Here is a 13,065-nt window from a genome sequence, read left to right on the forward strand (position 1 = left end):
CTGCCTTCCACCGGCAGCCCTGCCAGCTGGCAGGAAGAAGCCAGTGGTGCGGCTGATAAGAGGAGTATAAAGAGGTCCAGGGCTCATGGCTAGGGTATCTTGGGCATTTCACTGGCAACATGCTGCGTGTTCTGGTGCTCGCTACCCTGGTCCTTTACGGTGAGTGGGTCCCTGAGTCTGAGTGCGAGGGAGATGGGAGCAGGAGGGTGGGAAAGCCCTTGCTAAGCCCCCAGCCAGCTCCCCAGCCCTGGGCGAGGAGGGAGGCTCAGCCTCTGAGAGTCCCAGACAGGAAAGGTCAGGGCCACCAGCCACGCAGGCCCCTCTGAGCAGCAGGGCTCTGTGCCAGGATGCAGAGAGAGGCCCCTTCCATGGGGAAAGGGGGCTCTGGCTTGCCTTGCTGCCCTCCCTAACAGCAAGACATCTTCAGCAGGCAACTGGCTGGGATATGCCCTGTGGTCCTTCCTGCACTCCCCACCGGGTGGGGTGGGGGAGCTACCACTCGGATCCAGAGGTGGCCCCGGGAGCAGGCTGAGACCACAGGGAGCGACTTGCATCCCAGGGACCTGAGCTGGTCCTGCAGAGCAGGCCGGGCTCTGGAAACAGCCGGGCAAGCAGAAGGCACCTAGGCCCCTTTGTTGCTTTGCCAAAGTGGCTCTGTGCGCTGCCGGATGGGAGAGAGGGGCCTCATCAGTCAGGGAGGAGCTGTGAATTTGCAGACAAGGCCTCAAAGCGCTTGCTGCCAGCCACCCCCGCCCCCACGGGGCCTGGCCCTTGCTTAGTCATCACTCACTTTGCTTCTGTCCCACAAAGGACACAGCACCCAGGACATTCCGGAAACCAACGCCCGGGTTGTCGGAGGGACTGAGGCCAAGAAGAATGCCTGGCCTTCTCAGGTGGGTGTGCCTCGCAGCAGAGCTCCTGAGAGCCACCGTGCACTCACACGCTGGCTCGCTCTGCTGCCTGCCTGGGTGGATGGAGCCTGGGGTTAGATGGGCTTTGGAAGAAGGGTTCTGGACAAGGCACACTTTTCCCATACACATTCAGACATGAGCAGCAGCCGTGCTCCCAGCAATGCCACTTGCACCATACTCAACAAGCTAGACGCACACCTCAGACGCTGCCTATACCTGGAAACATATATGCACTGTGCAACACACACACACACACAACAAGCGTGTTCCTTTTTTATAAGATTTATTTATTTATTTAATTTTTATTGGAAAGGCGGATTCATAGAGAGGAGAAACAGAAAGATCTGGTCCAACGGTTCACTCCCCAAACGGCCACAAAGGCCAGAGTTGAGTCCTATCCAAAGCCAGGAGCTTCTTCTGGATCTCCCACACGGGTGCAGGGTCCCTAGGCTTTGGGCCATCTTCGACTGCTCTCCCAGGCCACAAGCAGGGAGCTGGATGGGAAGTGGAGCAGTCGGGATTAGAACCGGCGCCCATATGGGATGCTGGCGCTTGCAGGTAGAGAACTGGCTCATATGCAACCGGACTCTACTGATGGACATGACCATCCCACTGGGATGCCTGAGCGTCCCCCAGGCGGGCAGCTGGGGCTGACGGGGGAGCTCTGCTTGTGGGGTCTGAGTGAAAGCAACGCCTTAGCTGCATTTACTTTCCAGAGGGAATGGAGGAGGAACCCGGGCTCCGGGCCATAGGTAGTAACCAGCAGCTAGGGTGCCAAGGATGAGGAGGCTCCCAAAAGCTCAAGAAAAGCAGAATTAATTGGGCAGTAAACCTGAGGCCAGCACTGTGACACAGTGGGTTAAGCCATTGTTTCTGATATTGAACTGGTGTCCATGTGGGATTCTGGCATGTGCAAGGCAAGGACTTGAACCACTAGGCCACTGTACTGGGATCAAATAATAAACCATCTTTTTCAATCTGCTGGTTCCTCCCTAAATTCCCACAGCAGCCAGGTCTGGGCCAGGTCAAAGCCTGGAATGCAATGTGTATCTTCCACATGGGGGGCAGGAATCCAGCAGCCGCTGCCTCCCAGGGTGCACGCTAGCAGGAAGCTGGATTGGCAGTGGAGGAGCTGGGACTCAGGCTAGACAATCGTAACACAGAATGCAGGTGCAACTTAACTATCGCATCCAATGCTTGGTCCTGAACTTTTTGCAATCTATGCATGCATTTCCCATGAACTTTGCAAAGACCCTCATACACAACGTGTGTGTGTACTCCTGTTTCATGTTCAGTGTGATCATCACCAAACCAGGTAGCTCTTCCCAGCAGCCCACAGAGATGTGCACCCTACTCTCCAGGCACCCCCCGTAAGCCAAGGCACAACAACCAGCTGGCTGAAGGAAATCTGCTTGCCATGCTAGCCCAGGATCCTGGAGAATGTTTGGAACTTAAATGGTGGGGTGGGGGGAGTGGTAACCAGCCTCGAAATGGGCAGAGGAATGCCTAGGGGAGGTGCCAACCTGTTCTCCCCCTCCAGATTTCCCTCCAGTACCAGTCAGGAGGCTCCTGGTATCACACCTGCGGAGGAACCCTCATCAGACAGAACTGGGTGATGACCGCTGCCCACTGCGTGGACTCGTAAGAAGCCTGTCAGCTTTCCTGGGCCCCGGGAGGGAAGGGGCGGGTGCTTCTGCAGAAGGACCGAGCTCTGAGCTCTCAGAGCAAGACGTGGTGCGATGGGAAATGAGTTGGGGCTCTCCAGGGAGGCAGCACCAGCATGATGAAGAGGACAGATTTTAGAGTCAGGCAGGCGTGGGTTCCAGTCTCATTTCTCAGTCTCTGAGCTGTGCAACTGTGAGCACCTTGGCGTCTTAAAGTTCCCACTCCCTTAGAGGGAATTACCTTCTTGGTAGTTACTGTGAGAACTGAGTAAATATTTATGTGCCTAGTCAATGTCTGGCTGTGGTTATATATATAGTATTCACCATGAACAATGGTTCTCAGTCTGCAATTATATCAGACTAACCCGGAAGGCAGATTGCTGGGCTCAAACTGGCAGAGTTTCTGATGTGGCATGAGAATTTGCCGTCCTTACAAGATTCTGGGTGCTGCTGCCGCTGCTGCATCCAGGCATCGTGCTTTAAGATCTAGGAGTCTGGAGGGTTGAGGGCAGGAGAGTAGGGACAACAGGTGTTTACCTTAGCAGTTAAGTCATCTGCATCCCAAGTTGGAGTACCTGGGTTCGATGGCTGGCTCCAGCTCTTGTCTCCAGCATCCTACTAACAGGAAGGCAGCCCTGATGGTTCAAGTTGTTGAGTCTCTGCCATGCGTGCAGGTGATCTGAACTGAATCCAGGGCTCTCAGTCTTTATTTTTAACATCTCTCTGAAGCTAGAAGCCTTTACTTCATTTATGCTCGCCAGCCTCTCCTGGCCTTTGATATTTGATTTAATAAGTGGTGCCTGTGGTGTTGACAGTAGCTTGCTTCGTTTTCCCCAAGTTAGGAAACTAGAGAGGCTGCCACTCTATCAGGGATTTCCATGCCTACTTTTCTGGGGCCGGGTGAGGGGGTGTAAGCAGGAACAGGAGGAGGAGGAGGTCTGAGCCCCTCGATCACTCAAGCCTTCTCCTCTCACTCCAGCCAGCTGACCTTCCGTGTGGTGGTCGGGGAACACAACCTGAACCAGAATGATGGCACGGAACAATACGTGAGCGTCCAGAAGATTGTGAAACACCCCAACTGGAACAGTAACAATGTGGCTGCTGGGTAGGGGGCGCGGCCAGGCTGGCCTGGGTCCGGGGGGTGGAGGGCGGAGGGGCGTGGGATCCACTGCTTGTGGACCAGTCTTTGGCTGGGAGGCCCAGCGGAGCCTGAGCGCTCCATGCCCTGCAGGGAGCATTGAGCTGTTGGCTCATTCAGCTAGCAAGATTTTTTATGCTAGAGGGCTTGAGAATTTCTGAAGATCTTTGGCATTTGCATGGCATAAGCTGGTTTGCATGATGGGTTTCCTTAAAGCTCCTCTAGGTAAAGTTCGATGTTTCCACTTTTATCGTTGGTTTTTATTGATATTGGTTTTATTGATATTTATTTCTCAACTTATGGAAAAGACCGTATCCCCGAATGTAGATATGCTAAGGTACATCTCCTGTGGGGAAGCCGCAAGGCCGCGGCTGTAAATTTTCAGTCATTGAAATGGTGGTTAGTTCTGCAGAGCGTGGGAGGTCGGGAGTAGGTTCAAGCCGCTGGAACAGTCGCCAGAGCTTTCAGAACCCAGCGGGCTTTGAGAACGCTGTCTCAGAATCACGCCCTTGTCCCAGAACAGACTGCAATATTAGGCTCTCACCAGCAGGTGCTGCTGTTAAACACAGAATGCTCCACCACCCTACTGCACAGGGGACGGCAGAGCTGGGAGGGTCAGGGTACTTGCTCGACTCCCCTCCATCTTTTTTTCTCCCCTCCTGCAGCTATGACATCGCCCTGCTGCGCCTGGCCAACAGCGTGACCCTCAACAGCTACGTCAAGCTGGGTGTCCTGCCCCAGGAGGGCTACATCCTGCCCAACAACAACCCTTGCTACATCACAGGCTGGGGCAGGACCAAGAGTAAGTCGCTCACCTTGGGCGTCACCCCCCTCAGCGACCTTAATTTAGGCAGCTCAGCTTCTGGAACACATACTGTTCCCCCACTCCACCTGCCAGGATCCTGGTTGGTTAGAGCAGAGGCCAAAACCGGGAGGACCTGCGGATGAGACAGCTGACTGTGCGGTCATGCTGAGAAGGGGCTCTGGGGGAGTCAGGGAAGGTTGCTAGGCTACTAGAACTAGGACTGACCTCAGAGAAGACTCCATCCCTGGCCCTCATTTTTTTAAATTTATTTATTATTTATTTATTTATGTGAAAGGCAGAGTTACAGAGAGAAACAGGGAGAGAATCTTCTATCCACTGGCTCGTTACAACAGCCAGGGTTAAACCAGCCTGAGTTGAGGAACTTTATCTGGATCAGGGACCCAAGTGGTTGGGCCATCCCCCACTGCATTCCCAGGTGCAGCAGCTGGGATGTGGATCTTAGTAGGAGAGCACCTGGGAGCAGGAATTGACACCAGCGTGGAATGCTGGCATCGGAGGAAGCAGCTTAACCCACTATGCCACGATGCTGGCCCCCACTTTCACCTGAGCACACAGAGGCTCAAAGAAACCCAGAGCCTTGATCACATGGTTTGTTAGCACAAAACAAGCTGGAAGCCGGACATCCCAGCTGTCAGTACCATGGTGCTGCCCCCACAGACAGGCACCAGGCAGTCCAGGGGGTAGCTACAGACCCAGACAATTCAGCCGAGCAGAGGCCTCAGACAGCCTGGAAAGGCAGGAAGCCGTGAACAGGGAGAGTTAAGAAGGAAAGAAGCCGATGAGCTTGACCCAGAAGTCTGTCCAACCCCAGGCAGTATTTGGGCCTCTGGAGGCAAGGCGGAGCCTTGCTGGGAGCAGCCAGTCCCCTGGGAAAAGCTGGAGCAGAGAAGGGTATACGCATCTCTCCTCAGCTCTGCTTTCACCGCATTTGATGTCCCTGTTCTTGATCTACAACATGAAAGGGTCGGCGTGGCCAACCCAAGAAATAACTCCTGTGCAGCGGCTTTGAAAAAGAGCCGAGTCAAGGATAACGGCACCAAACCCTCAGGCAGGGGAAGTGAGTGTGCAGAGCCGCAGCTGTGCCTCCTGGGGCCCACAGTGTGAGGAGAAAGCAGAGAAGCAGGTGTGTTTTCAACAGACATCCTGAAAACACCACGTTGTCCAGCAGCGAAGAGAAGCAAGCGTGGGATTGGCGGTTTGGCGCCTAGGACAGCAGGCTGCGATGCCTGCCTGAAGGAAGGGGGTTGAAGCTGCTGCTTAAAGAGAAGGAGGGCATGGCACGTGACGGGCAGAGAGAAGGAATTCGCCCGAGGTTTAGGGGGTGGTGGTGGTGGTGCAGAAGGCTTCTCCGTGCGACACCACAGTGGAGCTGTTGTGTGTCCTGTGCAGCCAATGGGCAGCTGGCCCAGGCCCTGCAGCAGGCCTCCCTGCCCAGCGTGAGCTACTCCACCTGCTCCACCTCTTCATACTGGGGCTCCACCGTGAAGAACACTATGGTGTGTGCTGGCGGAGACGGAGTTCGCGCCGGATGCCAGGTGAGCCCACGCAGGAGGCATTACGGGTCGTCACCCCCCCCACCGCCTTCCTCCTCCGTTATCTCATACCCAGCACAGACTCCGTTTGCTATTCTTGGCGTCTGAATGAATGGCCATCTATGCTAGCCACAGAATCTGAAAATTCAAAGGCAGCTCGAAATTCATCTTGCCCCATGCCACCACCTCAAATGCATGTTTTTGGCCCAACAACTGTGTGTGTGTTGTTGGCGTGTGTGTGCGTGTGTTCCTTGGAAGTTGTTTGTGACCCATGTCCTTTATGGGAGCAGTAGTGGTGGTCTGAGGGGTAACTGTAATTGGCTGTAAGGTGATGCCAGTCCCCTTGATTCCCAACTGGTCTCATAGTTCCTTCACTGCTACCCTTTTCTAGTATTCGGTATTTATAGCAACGTGTCAGTACAGGAAGGGGGAAGTACAGAGAATAAGATGACAACGTTTTATAGATAAGAGAGCAAGTTGTCAATTTAGATGGAATCAATGAATATACTTTCTCACAGACTTCCTAATGCAGTTCAATAAATGTTCGCTGCCTACCTGCTTTCCGCCAGGCACGGTGCTGACTGCTGGGGGCACAGAACGAGCCGGGCAGACAGGGGATGCAGGAGCAGACACACAGGGCAGCCTTGCGACCAGTGAGGCTCTGTGTTAGGATGCAGAAGGCGGAGTGAGAGGACGCCAAACAGCTGCTTCTCTCTCCCTGCTGCGTGAGAAAAGGCACATTCCTTTAGAAAGAGAACTCTGTCCAGAGTCCTAAAGATTAAACGGGAACAGGTCAGGGGGGAAAGGGGCGGGAGGGTCAGAGGGCAAGAGCGTGGAGAAGGCATGCGGCCGACCACCGAGGAAGCCCCCGAGCAGGCGAGGGCAGAGGAGGAGCCCACCAGGCAGGTGCAGCCCACCGCCCGCCACGGGTGCGACCCGTGCGTGAGCCTGCAGTGCTCCGTTTTTCAGTGGTTAGGAGGGGAAAAGTATAAAGATATTTCATCACATGTGACAAATCTTTAGAATGCCAGTGCTCGTAAAATGACATTGTCCTGGAACGCAGCCACTTGTTCACTTACTGTTTATGGCTGCTTTGGCACCATAATACAAAGTCTGTGACAGACCACACGGCCCACAGAGCTTATCGGTACTCTCCGGGCCTTTCCAGTAGTCGGTGCCTGGTCCCGGCCCACAACCTAAACTCTTACCACACTAAGAAACATCAGGATGCGAGGCTAGAGAGGCGGGTGGGAGCCTGGCGGCGTAGGGCTACCAGTGCTGTGTTTAGGACACGCACTTTCTCTGTGAAGCTTTTCAAACACAAGAGTATGACCAGAAGAGAGGCAAGACAGCTGGGCAGGCACTATTGCAATGACCCGGGCAAGGAATCACAAGGCCTCTTGTTGGGGGATCCCAGGTGGCTTCCAGGCAGCTGGCTAAGGCATGTGGATAGCAAGTTTCCGCTTCCACTGAAATCAGAGTCACAGGCTTTGGGGAGGAAGGATGTCAAGCTGGGTCTGAGATCCTAGCAGGTCAGTCACTTACAACTGAATCAGTAACAAGCTAAGAAAACGGAACTTGGAGAAGAGACTTGGGTTAGAAAAGCCGTTGAGAGCAGATGCTCCCTCCCGAGCAGCAGCTGCAGGTGGCAGACCAAGAGCAGTGGGATGGGGAAGAACTGTACAGAACATAAGCGCTTGAGTGCTCAGAGAACAAGGAAGCTCCTAGAATCTAGGATGGAAGGAGTGGAGGTGAGAGAAAAACAGGTAAGAACGGTTTGCGTGAACTCAGAAATACGGCCAGATCATTACACAGCATGCAGTGCAGCCAGGAGCTACTGTGGGCTACAACTCTAAAGGATAGACTGGCAATTGGTGAGTCACTGGTAATTGTGACAGTAGTACTGGTGGTGGAGAGGTGAGGACTGAACCTCGGCTGAAGGTCAAGGAATAAAGAGGCAGTGAGAAATTCGGCAAGGACTGTAAATTCCTCTCTCAAGAACCGTGGATGACAGAGAGGAGCAGAGAAAGGTCTGGAAGCTGTAAGAACAGCAAGTCATGGAAAGGGTAGATTTTATTAAGACAGAAGAAAACACGACATTATCGAGAGGAAAAGATCCTAAGAGTCTGAGAGAAGGACTGCTGGGTGGTGTGAGATCCCCAGAGTTGCCGGGAGAGGGGCGCGGAAGCCGAGTGGGGGGGGGCAGGTAGCAGGCGGGCCCATGGCAGTGAGTCTGCACGCTGGGTCGTTGGCAGGTGCTGTGTGTTGTTGCTCCTAGTTGCTCACGAACTAGGAGGAGTCTGCCTGAATGCAGAAGGGAAGGTGCAAAGGTTATTCAAATCTGGAGCAGCTGGAGTGAACAGGAGGCCTGTCCCCCAAGATGCTGCTGATAGGACCAGGGACCAGGCAATGACCACGTGGGTGTATACGTCAGAGAAGCCAGCTGTAGGGAGGAGTGGTTTGTCTATGGCTGGACTTCCTTGTTTTTTTGTTTTTTTTTAAGTTTTAGTATTATTATTTTCTTAAATTGCAAAGTCAGATATACAGAGAGGAGGAGAGACAGAGTGGAAGATCTTCTGTCCGATGATTCACTCCCCAAGTGGCTACAATGGCCGGAGCTGGGCCAATCTGAAGCCAGGAGCCAGGAGCCTCTTCCGGGTCTCCCATGTGAGTGCAGGGTCCCAAGACTTTGGGCCGTCCTTAACTGCCTTCCCAGGCCATAAGCAGGGAGCTGGATGGGAAGTGGGGTTGCCAGGACATGAACTGGGGCCCATATGGGATCCTGGTTTGAGCAAAGCAAGGACTTTAGCCACTAGGCTACCATGCTAGCCACTTAGGGCTGGGCTTTCTTGCATGACTGGTACAGAAGGACAGGATTACAGGTTCAGGTTAGGTAGAGAAAAAGTCTCTAGGAAGCTGGGAGGCTGCACAACAGAATTTTAAAAAAAAAGTTAAAAGGTTTTTGTAACCCCAAAGAAATAAGATGACTGAGTTTTAACCTTGCGTGGTAAAACTTAAGAATCCTGCATCTCGGGAACTCTACATATATGGGGGTAGGGCAAAAACGAGGGGTGCGGGGAGGAGATAGGCAGATGAATGTCATCACCCCCTCCAGATATTCATCAGCCAGCTCTACCTGTTACCTGCTAAGGTGCAGCCTGAGTTCATTCATGTCCCTCTGGCTTGCTCTCTCGAGACCTTGAACTCCAAACAGCTCGAGCGCTTTCGTTCAGCTGCCACTCTGGAACAGTCATGTCTCGGGACCCCTGCCTATCACAGCTTCCCCGCAGGGTGGGCCCTGTGGGCTTTCAGAGTCTGGGTCCCCCACTCTTCTGTTCAGATTGGAATCACTGGGCCCTTCTTGCACCTGTCAACCTCTTCCCCACTGATTTTGTTCCCATAAAATCTTCAGCCACAGCATCTCTCCAGAGCCTTGGTCTCTTTACAGTGTACACAATGCAATTATATTCCATTCCTCTATTTCTGAAATATTCTCCAATCTCTATTAGGATTTGGGTGGGGGCGTGGTCATACGTTCCACAGAAGTGTCTTCTAATTTCATGTCTGGTGTTACAGATCTGGCATGCTGGGAGCTGTGTAAAAAGTTTGTTAAGTTCAAATTCTATAAACTCAGGGTTCTCCAATTACAAGCCTAAGGATGAAACCACCACCCAATATATCACTTTTTCTTCCTCTGCATTCCAGTTTAAAAGTGTGTTGGCTGCCTGCCCCGAGTCCAAATGCTCGGCCTATTTACACTCATTGGCCTAAATACTGGATTTGAAGAAGTTATTAGAATTCCTACCTACTCAATCCCAAGTTCAATTTAAGCTAATGAAAGCTACTGAATTTAAGATGTTCAAAGTTCTATTGCCAACGTTGTGGAGGGGAAAGATATTCACATGACACAGTTCCTGTCTCAAGAACCTCAAAGAGACATGTGGGAGGTAGAAACAAATTATGAAACCAAAACAGGACTGTGGTGCTGCAAAAGAGAGTAAGAACTGCTTTGGTAGTTAGAAGGAAAACGAGGTTCGTTTTGATTGTAGAGCTAGGCAGGAAGTAGATTTGAATCAGGACTTGCAAACTGTACAGAATTTTACAGGTGGAGGTGGGGGAGTAAGGACTGTAAACAGACGCAAAGGCTCAAAGGGCGAACAACCTGGAGATTTAGGGCTCTGTTCTGCTCTCCTAGGGTGACTCCGGAGGCCCCCTCAATTGCTTGGTGAATGGCCAGTATGCTGTCCACGGAGTGACCAGCTTTGTGTCCAGCCTGGGCTGTAACGTCAGCAGGAAGCCCACAGTCTTCACCCGGGTCTCTGCTTACATCACTTGGATAAATAATGTGAGTGCCCTCAGATAATGGGTCAAAATAGATTCAACTGGGAATCCAGGCACTAACTGGGCTGGGGCAGCCGGCCTCTTCCTTACCACACTGCCACTCCTTCCCCTTCTTTCACAGTGCACTTTCCCCCAGTGACACTGCCACCCCCTAGTTCCTCTTCAGATACCCATTGAGCAAACGTACTGCTTAGGTTAAGATGGTGGCCGCGACAGATCTGGACCAAGCACATATCAGCTTTTATTTTTTAAAGATTTATTTATTTTTATTGCAAAAATTAGATATATACAGAGAGGAGGAGAGACAGGAAGATCTTCTGTCCGCTGATTCACTCCCCAAGTGACCACAATGGCCAGTGCTGTGCCGATCCAAAGCCAGGAGCCAGGAACCTCTTCCAGTCTCCCACACAGGTGCAGGGTCCCAAGGCCTTGGGCCGTCCTCGACTGCCTTCCCAGACCACAAGCAGGGAGCTGGATGGGAAGTGGGGCTGCCAGGACATGAACCGGCACCCATATGGAATCCTAGCACGTTCAAGGGGAGGACTTTAGCTGCTAGGCCACAGGCACTGGGCCCAACGTGTCAGTTTTGTGCTAAGTCAAGGCCAAGGGAAAAAACATCTTCAGAAAGCCTGTAGTCTCCTGGATGATAGAGGATGACTTCCTGCCCACACCACTTGCTGAGGCCATTATGAAAATTGTCTCCAACTTCTGAAAGAAGTTGTCCAGTTCTTCAACAAACCATGCTCGATGGAGCATTAGATGAGACTGCCTACGTTGGCCCAGCGCAAGAGCCACACAGTGTGGCCTCAGACCTCAGTGTGCCCTCCGGTCTTCCTTCACTCTGCCACCTCATGGCGTGACTCCTGGCTCAGAGCTGCTTTCCAAGGTCTGTCCTTGCCACCCTGTGCTGGGTCCCGATAGGCTTGTGGCCTTCTTCCTTCCCTCACTCTCTCTCAACTCCCCGTAAACCCAGTAGCAGGTCATACTTAACTGGGAAAAAGGAGATAGGCAGAAGTTACCATCTGCATCTGTCTCTGCTTTAGGCCATTGCTTCCAACTGAGCCACCCTCCCCAGCAGCCTTCCCAAGATGGCTCTTAGATCTGCAGCAGGATTTGAAGTCAACAAAAAAGAAAACATACAGAGAGACTACTGAGCCACTTTCTCAAAAGCAAATAAAACTGAAAAAAACATCAAAACACGGTGTCTTTCCATTTGTAATTAAGCCTGCTAAAGGAAATTCAGTTATAGGGATGAGGTTGGATTTCACATCTGGGAGCTGGTTCCTTTCAAGGATCGAGTGACTCTGTGTGTGTCTGTGTGTGTCTGTGTGTGTGTGTGTGCGCGCGCGCACACACACTGTGTGAGCTGTGTGTGAGAGAAAGATCTTCCAAATGCTGCTTTACTCTCCAGTGGTTCCAACAGCCAGATCTGGCCCAGGTGCAAGCTAGGAGCCAGGAAATCCATCCGGGTCTCCAACATGCACGGCAGGGGGCCAAGGACTTGAGTCATCCTTGGCTGCGTTCCAGGTGCATCAGCAGGGATCCAGATTTAAAGTGGAGCAACTTTGAGGCTTACAAGGTCACACAGAGGCTTAACATGCTACACCACATCACCGGCTCCAGGAGGCCTGCTCTTTTTACTACCAGGGCACAAATTTAGCCCAGTGAGAGTTGTTTTACATAACGCAATTTGGGTTATTTTAGGATCTACCCACCCTTTAATCTGTCCTGCCTACCCTTCTCTCATGTGCCTATTTTTTTGTGGTCAAAGGCACAGAATGCTTCAGAACGACCCCGAGTGACTAAATGTAGACCACAGACACAGCCTTCTTCCGTTTCACTTCAGCGCCTGGACCAAGTGCTTACCCTAGGTTAAGGAGCAATGACCAACCACTAGGATACAGTAGACAATGCAGTCTAAGACTACAAGGTGAGTCAGATGCAGAAAGACTAAGAAATCGACACATCGGAAAGGAGGCTGGGGAGCAAAGAAAAGGGGAATAAAAGGAGCTACAGAGCAAGAGAAGGGGAGAGAGGAAGAGCAGAACAGAAACAAAGAGGCCACGATACGGGGGCCGCAAGTTGAGTGTGAATCAGCACTTCAAGCTGGGACTAAAATAGGCCACCGGATCCGGGCTTCTCTAAACCGCAAAGAATTGGGAAGCTGATAATTCTGCTCTATCCTGGCCAGGGCTCTGTCTGTCAGAGTTGTCTACCAGAAAGCCAGCGGGCAGGGGACTGAAGGAAGTCTAAGATGGAAAGCAGCTTTTCCTGAAGAAGAGCCAAGAGGGCTGTCCCAACAGGAGACGCTGCGGAGTGTCGGCGGCAGCTGCCAGCACACTGTGTATGTTGCTGGAGGCTGCTCTGGGGCCAGCAGCCCTGTGTTCCTGTTCCAGTTTCACCCCTGAGAAATGGGGTAATTTCGGACAAACTGCTGGCCCCTTTTAATAACTCTGTTTTCCCATCGTGTGAACTTTATTGCTCCTGCACTAGGACTCCATGATTTGGAGGCCAACACTTTCAGTCCCCAGGATGCTAGTACGAAGAGGGAGGTAGTAGCTGGGATGCACAGACGAGGCAGCTGCCAACCTCTGAGAGGCACAGGTACCGGGGTCTTACCGCTGGAGTCACACTTGTCATCACTGCCATATTC

The 13,065-nt window shown here is 52.4% G+C and overlaps 1 protein-coding gene across 1 annotated transcript; it reads left to right on the forward strand.

Annotated features, from left to right (window-relative positions):
* The first annotated feature begins 110 nt into the window (after nt 1–110).
* Nucleotides 111–11,609, forward strand: LOC121167229 (chymotrypsin-like elastase family member 1). The gene is made up of 8 exons (XM_040996634.1): nt 111–159; nt 811–893; nt 2,452–2,552; nt 3,555–3,680; nt 4,379–4,515; nt 5,929–6,074; nt 10,267–10,416; nt 11,456–11,609. The coding sequence occupies exons 1-8, from the start codon at nt 120–122 to the stop codon at nt 11,471–11,473; spliced, it is 801 nt and encodes a 266-aa protein (XP_040852568.1). The 5' UTR covers nt 111–119; the 3' UTR covers nt 11,474–11,609.
* The last annotated feature ends 1,456 nt before the right edge of the window (nt 11,610–13,065 follow it).

This window comes from Ochotona curzoniae, unplaced genomic scaffold, assembly GCF_017591425.1.
Source record: "Ochotona curzoniae isolate NIBS_2020 unplaced genomic scaffold, NIBS_Ocur_1.0 patch35, whole genome shotgun sequence".
Lineage (NCBI taxonomy): Eukaryota > Metazoa > Chordata > Mammalia > Lagomorpha > Ochotonidae > Ochotona > Ochotona curzoniae.

Bases quoted from the DNA above. Each gene is read 5' to 3' on its own strand.
- LOC121167229 (XM_040996634.1), top strand. From the start codon at position 120: ATGCTGCGTGTTCTGGTGCTCGCTACCCTGGTCCTTTACG. The intron at 3,681-4,378 runs GTAGGGGGCGCG...CCCCTCCTGCAG, and splicing joins AGTAACAATGTGGCTGCTGG to CTATGACATCGCCCTGCTGC. The intron at 4,516-5,928 runs GTAAGTCGCTCA...TGTCCTGTGCAG, and splicing joins AGGCTGGGGCAGGACCAAGA to CCAATGGGCAGCTGGCCCAG.